The sequence below is a fragment of the Phacochoerus africanus genome, chromosome 7 (assembly GCF_016906955.1).
Source record: "Phacochoerus africanus isolate WHEZ1 chromosome 7, ROS_Pafr_v1, whole genome shotgun sequence".
NCBI classification, from domain to species: domain Eukaryota; kingdom Metazoa; phylum Chordata; class Mammalia; order Artiodactyla; family Suidae; genus Phacochoerus; species Phacochoerus africanus.
Window position 1 is genome coordinate 91,914,808 of NC_062550.1, and position 14,975 is coordinate 91,929,782.

General features: G+C 43.6%; 1 protein-coding gene across 1 annotated transcript in view; it reads left to right on the forward strand.

Moving 5' to 3' along the window:
* The window catches only part of FGD6 (FYVE, RhoGEF and PH domain containing 6), a 120,521-nt gene that overhangs the window by 56,033 nt on the left and 49,513 nt on the right, over positions 1-14,975 (forward strand). The window contains exon 6 of the mRNA XM_047788262.1: positions 14,563-14,714. Coding sequence (XP_047644218.1) covers positions 14,563-14,714 — 152 coding nt within the window. The remainder of the gene's footprint in view (positions 1-14,562; positions 14,715-14,975) is intronic.

Here is a 14,975-nt window from a genome sequence, read left to right on the forward strand (position 1 = left end):
TATATGTAAATGGAGACATTTTCTAAATGCGGATGTGTCATTATGTGTAGTGTACCCAGGCGATTTCTGAAAACAGGCTTTGCATCTGTGTCTTCAAAGTTCTTTAACTTTCTGTCTTCATGATAAAGGGCCTTTAAAAGGATAATGTCTCTTCTCGGACGTTTGCAGATGTCTGCTACGGTAGAATTCTGCGCTAGCAACCGATAAAGAAGGTCATGATTAAGAGTTCAAAACTGTTCTATCTGAATAAGCTTCTAGAAAGAGTTGAAGTAGACAGTTTTACAACTAACTTTTTAAAGTCCTATTTTCAGTTTTGGTAATTGTCAACTTGAACAAACCTGTTGGGAAACAATTAGGATATGTGTCTGGCTGCATGTTCATTTTTCGCACGCACTCCTTTGTACCTGCAAGTTTTCACAAGTTCTGTTACTCATCGGCAGTTCACGTGCTTTTAGTGTTACTTGATTTTAATTATATTTTGGCGAGATATGAGGATTTAACAAAAGAAAAGGTCGACGTAGAGGAAATAAGAAAAACAAATGGAAGTGAATTGAATGAACCGTCTAAGAAATTTACTTAGATTATAATTATTGACATCAGCTTAAACTGATCAGACGTGGTCGGTTAACAAAATAAACATCCATTTGTCTCTGCAAAGGGTATCATTATTTTCAGTTTTCTTTTTAATGGATATATATAAATATGAAAAGTGGGCTATGCTTGAAGGTGATTCACATTCACCAAATGATCCCCTTGTGCTCTGTACGCAGCCCAGTGGACAAACGAAGGCCTGATTCCTGTGTGGAAAATACTCAAGCTTTGGAAACCTTTTCTTCAAAACTTCTTAACAGTGCTAATTTTTTTTTTTTTTTTTTTTTTTAAGGGCCGCAGGTGCAGTATATGGAAGTTCCGCGGCTAGGGGTCAAATTGGAGCTGTACCTGCCAGCCTACACCACAGCCACAGCAATGCTGGATCCTTAACCCACTGAGCAGGGCCAGGGATTGAACCCACGTCCTCATGGATACTAATTGTGTTTGTTTCCGCTGAACCACAATGGGAACTCCTGCTAATTTGTTTTGATAAATTATTTTCCCATAGTAGTTCCTCACACAACCCTTGACTATATTGCTAAGTTCCCTTTTTAAGCTCAATTTTAAAAGATGACGGCAATACCAAACAAATTTGTTGATAGGCATCTTGTCAGTTCAGATAAATAAGAGTAAGCTTAATAAATAAATGACTTCTCAAATTAAACTCCATGTATGTTTGCTGCCATGCCTTCTCTAACTGTACAAGCAGTTGAGAGGGAAAGAAAATGCTAAATTGCTGCTTACTGGAAAACTCAAAACATATCTCCAGAATAAGCAAATTGTATCTGTTTGACATACTTTCTGATAGACATGTTTGGATAGAAATAGATCCTCTCCAAGGAAATTTTAAGCATCTGCAAGTGAATTTATAAACTCACTTGCAGATGCAAAAAAAAAAAAAAAGCTATAGCAAAAAAAAAAAAGCTATAACTTCATTGTGCTGTTTGATCAAATCTTGCTTGGAACATGTGTTAAGAATGCTTGTGGTATAGTGCTTTTCACACTTTGTGGTGCGTGAGTAGATTTTTAAATTATCCAGCTAGAGTAGACCAGAACTTTTGTAAAATACAATAAAAATGCATGGCCTTGTCATATTGATAGAAGAGTTTCCAACCCCTCATTCTCACTTTCTTGAATAATATGCTCGCATGCCAGTAACAATCTGTAGACCGCAGTTGGAGAAGCACAGGCTTAATAGATTCTGTTTCTTACCTACTGCGTGAGTTGTAGAAACTGGTTTGACCTGTGTTTAGCGTTCCTCGTTCGTGAAATGGGGAGAAAGGAGCCCTTCTCTCAGGTTGTGAGGGGTCAGTGGCATAACGTGGAAGGAGCTGGGATTGCGCAGTACATCATAGGATGTCAAATTGCCTTTATACTTTCTTCTTCTTCCTCCTCCTCCCACGTAGGGCATCTGTGAATGGGAAGCATTCATTTTAATGTTACCAGGCAGTGGACGTTTTCTAATTCTGTCACTTTCAAATTGCTCTTTCTCCTTTGTACTAAAATTTCATCTGAATGAAAAGAGTTCTGATTCCAGCAGGTAGAGGAGCAATGAAAAGCTTTGCCAGTGTGTTGGTTTGATTTTTTAAAAAGTAAATGTCCTGGTTCCTACCTCTCTATTTTCTGAGCAAAGCACAAGCACTATAAGAATAAACCACTAGACCAAAATATCTCCCTTATCATCTCAGATCTGATAGATGGCCTTGGCCTCGTCTCTGCTGATGCTGAACAGAGTGAATCATCCATTACTCACCTTGATTTGTATGTATTCAAAACCTCCTAAGCCTTTAATCTAGAAACGAGAGCAGATCATCGGCCAGTGTCATGTTAACATACTGTCTGGTATGTGCAGACGTTAACTCTGCAGAGCCCGACGCTAGTGAGTATCTTAACAGCCAGACATTAAGCAGGTTGTGAGCCATCACCAGGAGGGGTTTGTCACCAGAGTAATGTGGGTGAAGCCTAAAGCACCTCTTGTTTCAGTCCAAGCCAAGAGCATCTCTTGTTACAATCCAACACTCCCACCATGCTGGCAAGGTTCGTAGTTACTCTTCCACTCACAGAACCCCCACACAGATAGCACGTGGATAGTTTTAATCCTGAGCACCACCACTATCTGATTTCATCTAAAGGAATAAACTCCTGGGGTATAGGATAGAATATGCCTACTTGGAAATATCTAACAGTCTTTTGGAATTCCCTGGTAGCACAGCAGGTTAAGGATTCTGCGTTGTCGCTGCTGTGGCTAGGTTGCTGCTGTGGTGTGGGTTTGAGCCCTGGCCTGGGAACTTTGGCATGCCATGGTTCTCGGCACAGCCAAGAAACAAAAAGCAAAGAAAAACTAAACCAAACTAAAATAGCTAACAGGCTTTAGATAATCCAGTGGGTATTTTTGGAAATCAACCAGATAGCCAAGTGCCTTGGGAGGAGATGATTTCCCATAATAGTTTTCCATATTGGACACTCTAGAGTAGCCATGAATAGATGATTCTGTGCGACAGAGATGCTCCGTGTCTGCACGGTCCAGTGTGGTAGCCATACCTTAGAACTTGTAATATATTACTGTGTAGCTCAGTGACTCTTTATTTGTCACTCTCATATGTCACTGTAGCTCACTATCACTTCTTTGTGTTGAATATGCTGAGCTAGGTGATACAGCTCATGAAAATGTTTTCACATCTAAACGAGTGAATTTTATCACTTGAGCTTTATTATATTGGGATTAATTAGAGGTTTTGTGATTGAAAATATTCTTAAGATTCTAAGAATCAGTGTACTTGGCTGAGGGCTTTGGTTCATCTTTCTGATATTTGGGAGGAAAAAACTGGGCTTGCAGGGGCAGGAGCAAGTCTTTACCATTAATGTTTTTTGGGTTTTTGTTTTTGTTTTTGCTTGAGTCTTTTTTTTTTTGTATTATTATTTTTTTAATTACTCTAATGAATTTATGTAGTTATATAATGATCGTAACAATCCAATTTCATAGGATTTCCATCCCACAGCCCAAGCACATCCCCCCACCCCCCAAACTGTCTCCTCTGGAGACCATAAGTTTTTCAATGTCTGTGAGTCAGCATCTGTTCTGCAAAGAAGTTCCGTCTGTCCTTTTCTCAGATTCCACATGTCAGTGAAAGCATTGGATGTTGGTGTGTCATTGTATGGCTGACTTCACTTAGCATGATCATTTCTAGCTCCATCCATGTTGCAAAAAATGCTGGTATTTTGTTCCTTTTAATGGCTGGGTAATATTCCATTGTGTTTATGTACCACATCTTCTTGATCCACTCCTCTGTCCATGGACATTTAGGTTGTTTCCACGTCTTGGCTATTGAAAATAGTGCTGCAATGAACATCGGAGTACATGTGTCTTTGCGAGTCATGGTTTTCTCTGGATAGATGCCCAGGAGTGGGATTTTTGAATCAAATGGTGATTCTATTCTTAGTTTTCTGAGGAATCTCCCTACTGGTTTCCGCAGTGGTTGCACCAATTTACAATCCCATCAAGAGTGTGATAGGGTTCCTTTTTCTCCACACCCTCTCCAGCACTCATTGTTTGTAGACTTTTGGATGATGGCCATTCTGGCTGGTGTAAGGTGGTACCTCATCGTGGTTTTGATTTGCATTTCTCGAATAATGAGTGATGTTGAACGTCTTTTCATGTGTTTTTTGGCCATCTGCATGTCGTCTTTGGAGAGTTGTCTGTTTAGATCTTCTGCCCATTTTTGGATGGGGTTGTTTGTTTTTTTGGTATGGAGCTGCAGAAGGTGTTTATAACTTTTGGAGATTAATCCCTTGTCAGTTGATTCACTTGCAAAGATGTTCTCCCATTCTGTGGGTTGTCTTTTTGTTTTGTTTAGGGTTTCCGTTGTTGTTGTTGTTGTTGTGCAGAAACTTTTAAATTTGATTAGGTCCCATTTGTTTATTTTTGTTTTTATTGTCATTACTCAAGAGGTGGATCTGAGAAGATATTGCTGTGGTTTATGTCAGAGAGTGTTTGGCCTGTGTTTTCCTGTAAGAGTTTTATAGTTTTTTTGTTTATTAATGTTTTATGTGGTACCTATGCTGCAGTATCTACCATGAGCTCTTGGACTTTGATCTGGATTTGAAAAAAGGTCCAATGTGCCCACTTGTCTCTAAGTCAATACGCTGTTGAATCCAGAGAGAAAAGAGATTCTTAAAAGGCAGTCTTTCCTTTTTCAAAATGGCAGTGCTGGAGTTCCCTTGTGGCTTAGCAGATTAAGAGCCTGACGTAGTGTCCATGAGGATGCAGATTTGATCCCTGGCCTCGCTCAGCGGGTTGAGGATCTGTCATTGTGGTGAGCAGATGTGGCTCGGGTCCCGTGTTGCTGTGGCTATGGTGTAGGCTGGCAGTTGCAGCAGCTCTGATTCGACCCCTAGCTTGGGAATGTCCATGTGCCACACGTGTGACCTGAAATTAAAAAAAGAAACAGAATGGTAGTGGCATCCATGTCGCTGCCAAAGCCCCAAAACTAGGCTTTGTTCTTCATTGCTTCCTTTCACCCCTCCAACCAAACCATCAGCAAACCTTTGGATTCTGTTTCCTCTTTACTGCCACCACCCTAGTCCAGAATAGCCTCTCTTACTCACAGCAGCACCAGCCTTTTCACTGGGCTTCCTATTTCCATTCGCGCCCCGCCCCCCTCAATCTGTTCCTTAAACTTTTTTTTCCATTCAAAGTATGAGGAGTGATTTTCGTTTTAAAATCTTTAAAATAAATATATATATTTTTTTATGGCAAAACCTGCTTTTTATATGGAGGTTCCTGGGCTGGGAGTTGAATTCAAGCGGCAGCTGTGGTGATGCTGGATCCTTTAACCCATTCTGCTGGGCCAGGGATTGAACCCACTCCTCCACAGCCACCTGAGCTGCTGCAGTCAGATTCTTTTTTTTTTTTTTCTTCTCGTCTTTTTGCTATTTCTTTGGGCCGCTCCCGCGGCATATGGAGGTTCCCAGGCTAGGGGTCGAATCGGAGCTGTAGCCACCGGCCTACGCCAGAGCCACAGCAACTTGGGATCCGAGCCGTGCCTGCAACCTACACCACAGCTCACGGCAACACCGGATCGTTAACCCACTGAGCAAGGGCAGGGACCGAACCCGCAACCTCATGGTTCCTAGTCGGATTCGTTAACCACTGAGCCACGACGGGAACTCCTGCAGTCAGATTCTTAATCCACTGTGCCACAACAGGAACTCCCAGGACTGATTTTCTTCTTCTTCTTTTTTTTTTTTTTTGTCTCTTGTCTTTTTAGCACTGCCCCCTGCTACCCACACATGGAGATTCCCAGGCTAGGGGTCTGATCGCAGCTGTAGCCGCCTGGCCTACACCGCAGCCACAGCAACGCGGGATCCGAGCCATGTCTGCAACCTACACCACAGCTCACAGCAATGCCGTATCCTTGACCCACCGAGCAAGGCCAGGGGTCAAACCCCAGTCCTCAGGGATACTCGTCGGGTTTGTGTGACCACTGAGCCATGATGGGAACGCCTCAGGAATGATTTTCTTAAAATAGATCATGTCACTCCCTCCTTAAAACTTTTTAAATAATTCCCATTACGTCGAGGATAAAACCCACCCTATCTACCAAGGCCATCTCTTCTAGTCCGCTTTTGACCCGTCTTGGTTATTGTCTTTGCATAACATTATTAATGGAGTTCCCTTTCACTGTCGATAATGACCTGGTTTGGGTAGTAAATTATGATTCCCTCTGCCTGTTAGGTGCTCTGTGGTTTGGCCTCTGGTAAGGAGAGGAGACGGTGCTGAGAGAGGCCTTCTCTGCCTCGAAGTCCCATGTTCTAGCCACACCAGCCTCTGTTCACTTCTTCGTTCAGTTCTCAGGTTGTTCCTGCTCAGAGATTCTGCCAGTGCCCTTTCCTAGAATATTCATTCTTCCTTCGTTGTGTTCATAGCGAGTTCCTTCTTTCTGCTTCCAGGCTGGGTCTAACCCGACTTCTGCAGAGAGGTCTTCCTTGAGCAGCCTTTTCAACTTCCCTGTGTTTGATTTCTTCTTGACACTTAATGTGTGTTGTCTAGCTGTTTCCCTGGTTTTGGTCTCTACTAAAACCTAAGCTAGGCTCGCGCAGGGATCCAGGATCTTCAGAGCCTGGCATCAGTTCTGATCAGTAGAAGGCCCTCGGCAAAGGTTACTGAACGAATGAATGCCTGTGACTCATTGCTAGTGGTTAGGAATTCCGCTTCTGCCACAATGTGCTTGATAAATTAGTCACGGCTTGGTTTCTTCTTCTGGAGTTCCGCTGTGGCTCAGTGGTTAACGAACCTGACTGGTATCCATGAGGACGCAGGCTCGATCCCTGGCCTCGCTCATTGGGTTACGGTTCTGGTGTTGCCTGAGCTGTGGTGTAGGTCGCAGATGCGGCTCGGATCCTGAGTTGCCATGGCTGTGGCGTTGGCCAGCAGCTGCAGCTCCAATTGGACCTCTAGCCTGGGAACCTCCATATGCCACAGGTACAGCCCTAAAAAGACAAAAATAAAAATAAGAATAATAATAACCACATAAAGTTGATGGGATGGTTAGATGTGATCAGACAAAATAAATGTTAAGCACTTCATTAGTTTTAGCTGCAGGCTAAGTGCAGGTCTTTCAAGATAAAGTGCTGTTATTTAGAATGTATTTATATCATTTAAAGTCCAGGAGTTCCTGCCGTGATGCGAGAGGGTCAGCAGTGTCTCTGCAGCACTGGACTCAGGTTTAATCCCCAGCCCAGCACAGTGGGTCAGGATCTGGGGCTGCCTCAACTGCAGCGTGGGTAGCTCCTGCAGCTCAGATCAGGTCCTTGGCTGAGGAACTCCATGTGGCGTGGGGTGGCAAAAAGAAATACGTACTGTTTAGTTTTGAGGTTATCAAGTAAGCTTTTACTCAAATAAGTCAAAATCAAGTTTGTTCCTGAAAAATACCCTATTAGGTTTCTTCTTCCATTAGAAAGTAAGTTCCATGGAAGCAGGAATTTTTATGTTTTGTTTATTGTTATCCTATTAAATTGATGTCTGTTAAATGAATGATAGGAAATCAATGAATAGTGTTTGGTTTGGTAAAACTCTAGTGATTTATATTTCGTTATCCCTTTTGTAGCAAAAGTTATGGAATCCAGAGGTTGCTATTATACTGTATATAAATGCCATTTTCAAGAAAAAACCCTTAGATATCCCAATATAATTAAGAACAAATGAGATGCAGCTTTTTGTTATCTTTCTCTCTGGTGTGAGACTGGTTTCACAGACATCTCTGTGAATTTATAAATATCCAGGTAGCTTGATTTAAAAAAAATGTATTTTGGGAATTCCCTTTGTGTCATAGCAGAAACAAATCCGACTAGTATGCACGAGGATGTGGGTTCTATCCCTGGCCTTGCTCAGTGGGTCAGGGGTTCGGCGTTGCTGTGAACTGTGGTGTTTAGTTCCCAGATGTGGCTCAGATCTCACATTGCTGTGGCTGTGGTGTAGGCTGGCAGCTGTAGCTCTGATTTGACCCCCAGCCTGGGAATTTCCATATTCTGAGGGTACAACCCTGTAAAGTAAAAAAAAAATAAATAAAATTAAATAAAATTCAAAATTTTTAAAAATATATTTTGAAAAGGAATGATCAGAGACTTTGAGGTCTTTTGGACAAAGGTGGGCTGATTACATAGATAAGTGGTGCTTCTGATGAAGCACCTTTTTTCACCAATTTCTTTAGGTTGGGATATACATTGTTTCAAAAGTTTGAGAAACTCTAAATGAAAATACATAGAGTTCATGCCAAAGCTACTTTGACATTCGGATGTCTAATAATAAATAGAATATATCCTTTTTAAAAATGCATTATAGGAGTTCCCTTGTGGCTCAGGGGGTTAAGGATCCAGCATTGTCACTGTAGTGGTTATTGCAGTGGCTCTGATTTGATCCCTGGCCCAGAAACTTCCATATGCTGCAAAAAAATGCACTATAAAAAGAATACAAACCTTCCTCATAGAAGCATCTAGTTTTTAACCATCTTAAAATGACTTCATCTTGTTTGATTTGAATATGTGTCTTTTCAGTCTTGTGAACCATTCCATTATCATTTGTTCTTTAGTTATGAACAGTGTTCCATAGCATCTATTTGTTTTTTATTTTTTATATAATTTTTGCTTTTCAGGGTCACACCCGTGGCATACGGAAGTTCCCAGGCTAGGGGTCAAATTGGAGCCACAGCTGCCTGCCTGTGCCACAGCCACAGCAACACAGGATCTGAGCCGCATCTGTGACCTACACCACAGCTCCCAGCACTGTCAAATCCCTGACCCAATGAGAGAGGCCAGGGATCGAACCTGCATCCTCATGGATACTAGTTGGAATCGTTTCCGCTGCGCCCCAACTGGAGCTCTCTTTAGTGTCTGTTGACATGGCTACCAAACCTTCACTTTCGAGCAGCTTCCTTCATGAAGACTGTCTTTCACTGAATGAAGTTCATGGTTAAGAGTGCCCTTGTCTTGCAGCTGAGATGTTTGTTTTCCTCTCCTTGGTTTGGTGTTTCCTTCTGTTTAATATACTGCTGTTTGAGAGCTCTCTTTCCAAGCTTCCAGGGCCTTGTGTATCTTGAGTGGTGGTAATGTGATCATTGAAAATACCCAAATCTCCTTTAATGAAATAAATGGCCTTCTACTGGGCACTCTCTGTGTGCCTGGCAGCATGGTATATTACCTACATTATCTATTTTTATCCTCATAACACCCTACAAATAGATGTCATTTCTGTTTCTTTTTCTTTTTAGGGTGGCATATGGAAGTTCCCAGGCTAGGGATCAAATCGGAGCTGGATCTGCTGGCCTACGCCAGAGCCACAGCAACACCGGATCCAAGCCACATCCGTGACTGACGCCACAGCTTGGGACAACGCTGGATCCTCATCCCACTGAGTGAGGCCAGGGATTGAACCCACATCCTCATAGGCACCACCTCGGGTTCTTAACCCACTGGGCCACAACGGGAACACCCTCGTTTCTGTTTTTTAAATGAAGGAAGTAAGGTAACTGCCACTACTAAATGGCAAAGCCAGACTTTGAGGAGTTCCTATCATGGCACAGCAGAAATGAATCCAGCTAGGGACCGTGAGGTTGCGGGTTCGATCCCTGACCTTGCTCAGTGGGTTAAGGATCCGGCGTTGCCATGAGCTGTGGTGTAGGTCGAAGACTCGGCTCTGCTGATGTTGTGGCTGTGGCTTAGGCTTGCAGCTGCAGCTCCGATTGGACCCCTAACCTGGGGACCTCTGTATGCCACGAGTGCAGCCCTAAAAAGCAAAAAAATTGAAAAAATAAAAATTGTTACTTGAAATCTCTACCATGCTGTACAGGGAGGAGTGTGTCTCTGAGTATATTGGCTTACTTTCAGAATTCTTTCAATGGGCCAGGAAGCTGGAGAAATTCTAGTTTTTTATCTTCTAAAGATGATCATTTGGGATGTATTGTGATGATTTCTGGTTCACGTTGTTGAGGGGGCTGGAGATTGGAGCTAAAGCGTTGGTTCCGGCCCTGTTTTGTGCAGTTCCCAGGCGTGTCTCTGCCTGCCATCTCCGCGTCTGCACCTAGAAGGGGAGCGGTAACTTCGCCGGTCGGGTATTTTCATTTTAAAACAAAAGCAAATTGTTAACGTGGAACCTTTATCCCCTCTTCTTGTGCTTCTTAGTATCACCCTGCTTTATGCATGTTTATCAAAGCTCTTTGACCTGAGCAGCTGCTTTGCTTTTGCTCCGTGTGAAGTGATTCTTAATGCTCTTCCTATGGCCGGGAGCCCTGCAGAGCTCCCCGTCTGCCCATCTGTCCCTTTGGTCTTTGTAATTCACTGTGTCATCATAGTGGTGAAGCAATGCCCTCAGGTCAGGAAGCCCAGGCCGGACAGCTGGTTGTTAAGTCACTTTCTTTTCCTTGGCCCTGGACATACAGAGCCTGACCTGACCACCAAGGCCATCTGTTTCGTGCTTCGTTGCTTTAGTTGCCTGTGGTTGGTTTTACTTGCATTGATTTTTGCTTGCTCTTGCTTGAGTGACCAGAAGTGGTTAGACTAGTATGTTAATACCTCAAAGGAGCTGAGTATTTTTTTTTTTAAGTTGATCTGGTTCTTATTTGTAGGCTTTCTGGGAATTATTAAGAATAGTATTATGATAACTCTTTTAAATCCAGAAACCTGGAGGCCCCGTTGTGGCACAGAGGAAACGAATCCGACTAGGAACCATGAGGTTGCAGGTTTGATCCCTGGCCTCTCTCAGTGGGGAAAGGATCCGGCATTGCCGTGAACTGCGGTGTAGGCTACAGACGTGGCTTGGATCTGGCGTTGCTGTGGCTGGGGTATAGGCCGGCGGTTACAGCTCTGATTCAACCCCTAGCCTGGGAACCTCCATATGCCACGGATGCGGCCCTAAAAGGACAAAAAAAAAAAGACAAAAATAATCTGTTTCTGAAAAGGGCAAGTTGAGCAAGCGTTTGATTATTTTGGTTGCAGACTAGCGTGTAGGTGGTTCAGTTTTACATACAGAATCTTTGGTGGGCTTTATGTTAGCATAGACTGAAGCATAGGCAGTTGATATCAAAGAACTCCCTTGCTTACCTAACATACTTACACTGCAGCTCCCCTCACCCCCTTTTTTAATTACCCAGTTTCTCCAGTGTGGAAAAGTGTCCTCTGGTTCTAAGGGGAAGCGCCAGTCCTGTGGCCTTGCAGCATCACGTGTTTAGTCAAGGAGGTGTTGATGAATTGAGATTCTTCTGCCCCAGAATAGTTTTGCCTCTGGCACTTAAGCGTCATCACACTTTCCCAAATTATCCTGGCTGTTAGCATTTAGAAAAAGAACCAGACATGTGTTGTAATCATCCTTTCTATTAAAAAATGAAAGAAGTTGTCTGCTCCTTCCAGTGGCAGCAGATCTGGAAATGGTAGCGGTGTGTGAAGAGCTGCGAAGTGAAGAGATGCTGTGTGTCGTGCCTGTGTGAATACTTACCTCTGGCACCGGGGCCACCGACGTGGCTTTCAGGGAGTGGTCGCCCGAGACGTGAGGAATGAGACGGGGGCCAGGGCTGCCCCTTGCAGTTAAGCAGGCCACGCGTTGCAAGTTGGTCCCTTGGTCTGAGTGGCATCAGCCTGGAGGAAGGGATGCCCTTTTCTATTTTCAAAAAGCCGCCACGAAGAGTGGCAGTGGCCCTGGTAGTGCCCGCTTAGAATGTGTAACTTTTTGGGTCTTAGGGATGATGTTTAATAGCTGGATATAAACGTTCTGAATTCTTATGGCCTTTATTAAACATCCTTCTTTGAGTCTTCTATGTGGTATACTTCTCTTTTATTCTGACATGCTGCTCATACTTTTTGAAAAGGCACTGGGGCCCTTCACTCCTCCAGAGCTGCCCACACCCTCCAGTAGTACCGGGAAAAACTAAAGTTTTGCCTGGTATGTGATGTGGGCCTCCAGTTAGAGGTGGTTGTCTCACCAGTCAGTGCAGTGTGGACTGGGCTGGTCTCTGTTGAATGTGTCTTAAATAAACACGTTTCCTTTTTGGCAGTGGTGGTGGACATAGGGAATGCAGAGTCTGGCAAGAGCTGGGTCAGACAGACTCCTTAAGCTACTTAGCAGCTAATGTCTACTGTCACTGCCCTGGCTGAGGAAATGCCTTCCAACCGGAAAATAAAAGCCATCCTGATGCCAAGGGACAAACATATCATCACCTATCATAGCCAGTGAAAGGGCAGTGCTTCTGGTTTGGCTGAACAAGGAACGCTTGCGTCTAAATTATATTCATCATTAAACCGGTAAAAGAAAAACAATGCTATAGAAGATGTTTAGCTGTGGTGTTTTGAATACACGTACAGTTGAAGATGCTGTAGTCTCGGTATGTCAGTCTGTTCTACATAGTTCTGCCTGCCGGAAAGTCTAATGACTCTCAGAAGCGTGAAGTTAGCTCTCTTTTCTCTTCGCAAATGTGTGTGCTGATAGAAACAAGCTGTTGGGAGATGGAATCTGGCCTCAGTCCATTTGGTTTCTGGAGCTGTTTTGTGTGGTTTTGGGGATTGTAGTTTATACAAGTAATGAATTCTTCTTTTATGTTACAGCAATTCGTTTGTAAAAAATAAAGTACTTTGGTTACTGGTGTTAAGTCATTGGTTCCTTTGGGCTAATGTTTGGGGCTGGTGGAAGTTCGTACCAGGTCTTAAGGCCTAAGTGAAGGGTTTATTAGCACTCGTTGAGTATAGGATTTGACTTGTCTAAAATGTACCTTAGAAGAGGAATCTTTTTGTGTCCTTTTTTTTTTTTTTTTTTGGTCTTTTTGCCTTTTCTTGAGCCGATCCTGAAGCATATGGAGGTTCCCAGGCTAGGGGTCCAATCGGAGCTGAAGCCGCCAGCCTACACCACAGCCACAGCAATGTGGGATCCGAGCCGCGTCTGCGACCTACACCACAGTTCACAGCAATGCCGGATCCTTATTCCACTGAGCGAGGCCAGGGATCGAACCCGTGTCCTCATGGGTGCTAGTCAGGTTCGATAACCACTGAGCCATGACGGGAACTCCATGTGTACTTTTCAATTGTATATGAGATTGTCCTTCACAAGAAGCGTATGGAATACTGATGGTTAATGTACTATGTAGGGGGCAGGTGTGGAAAGGACCAGGGGACAAAGCCCGATCTTTTCGTTTGATTTGCCCAGTGAATTCCGGAAGGGAAAGCACAAAGAAAGGAGAGAGAAGATGAAGCCTAGTAGAGAGTCAGTCTCTTTCACCCAGGCTTTGCTTTACGGTTTTAATGAAACCTCCTGTTTCTAAGAAGGCCCCGTCTTTGTTTTTGGATCCTCAGGACTCAGGAATAGAGTCCGCTATTGTTTTTCTTATCCCCGAGGGCGGGCCCCAAGATACAGTGAAATCTAGACAAATACCATCTCCCGCCCCACCCTTTCCAAGTCCTCTGGAGTTTTAGGGTGGGGCGACGTGGACCAGTCTTAAAACATGGTTTAAATAGTTTTATAGGAAAAAGTCCGGGTAAAAGAATAGGATGCAAAGAGTTTTCATCTGTGAAAAGTATCAATTCTGGTGACTTTATGGGGAGGTTGGCTAGAGGGAGAGGCGAGTTTCAAGTCTAGAGTTAAAATGTGTGGTTGACTCTGCATGGCACATTCATCACAGAAAGCTTTCTGAGCAGCATCTAATTAAAGTCTCATAACCCATTGAACAGATGAGGAAAATGGAGCTAGCTCAAGGAAACCCAGTAAATTAGGAGCAAGGGATTTAGTATTCTCTGATTATCAGGAATATACCACCCTCCAAAATGCCTCATTTAGAATGTTCCAGCACTTGGGTTGTAATTACTGAACGCGGACAAAGGGGCGCTTCCAAAGGAAAGTTAATCAAGATCTCCAGCAGACTCCCCACTTCCCGGCCTTTTGGCCGCCCCAAGGCGCATGGTGTTTCCAGGCCAGGAATCGATCCGGCTGAAGCTGCAACTTAACCCTGCAGCAGTGCCAAATGCCTAATCCACTGGGCCTGGCCAGGATCAAACCTGCATCCTGGTGCTTCAGAGAGGCTGACTGTCCTATGGTGCCACAGCGGGAACTCCCCATGGACTTTAAAATAAATGAATTTTGTTCATATAGAGTATTGAAATAATTTTAAGAGCTACTTAGAGTTGCAGTACTATTTCCAGATACCCCCTTAGTCTAATCGCTCAGTTTGGAGATCAAACCAAAAGATTTTCAAGAAGTAGCACACGATCTGTTTTAAAACCAAATGTTCATCCAGCTGCTGTGTGTGTGCGCACGTGTGTGTTTAATTCCCTAATTAAGTGGGATAGGAGGAAATGGGTGCTTTCAATTTGTAATTCTACACCAGAAATTCAATTTGCAATTTATGCTCTTTTAGGGAAAAGAGTGTGTGGGGAAAAAGCTTTTTATTAAGTTCTGTGTGTATATATGTATATTGCTTTCCCTCCTCTGAACTGTAACAGGACTTCCGGGATGCAGTAGCCCATGCTTCCAGGCAACTTGGGAAACCAGTGATCGAGGACCGGACCTTAAATCAGATCCTGTACTACTTGCCTCAGCTGTATGAGCTCAATCGAGATCTGCTGAAGGAACTGGAGGAAAGAATGATGAACTGGTAAAAATGAACCGACGAGCTTTCTCAGAGTTTCTAATTTTATTTCATTTCATGTTTTTGGCTGTGCCCACTGTATGTAGAAGTTCCCAGACAAGGGATCAAACCCATGTTACGGCAGTGACCTAAGCCACTGCAGTGACACCACCAGAGAACTCTGTCACGAGAGAACTCCTCAGAGTTTCCAAATTTTTTTCTCTCCTTTTGTCTTTTTAGGGCCGAAGTCACGGCACATGGAGGTTCCCAGGCTAGGGAGCTACAGCT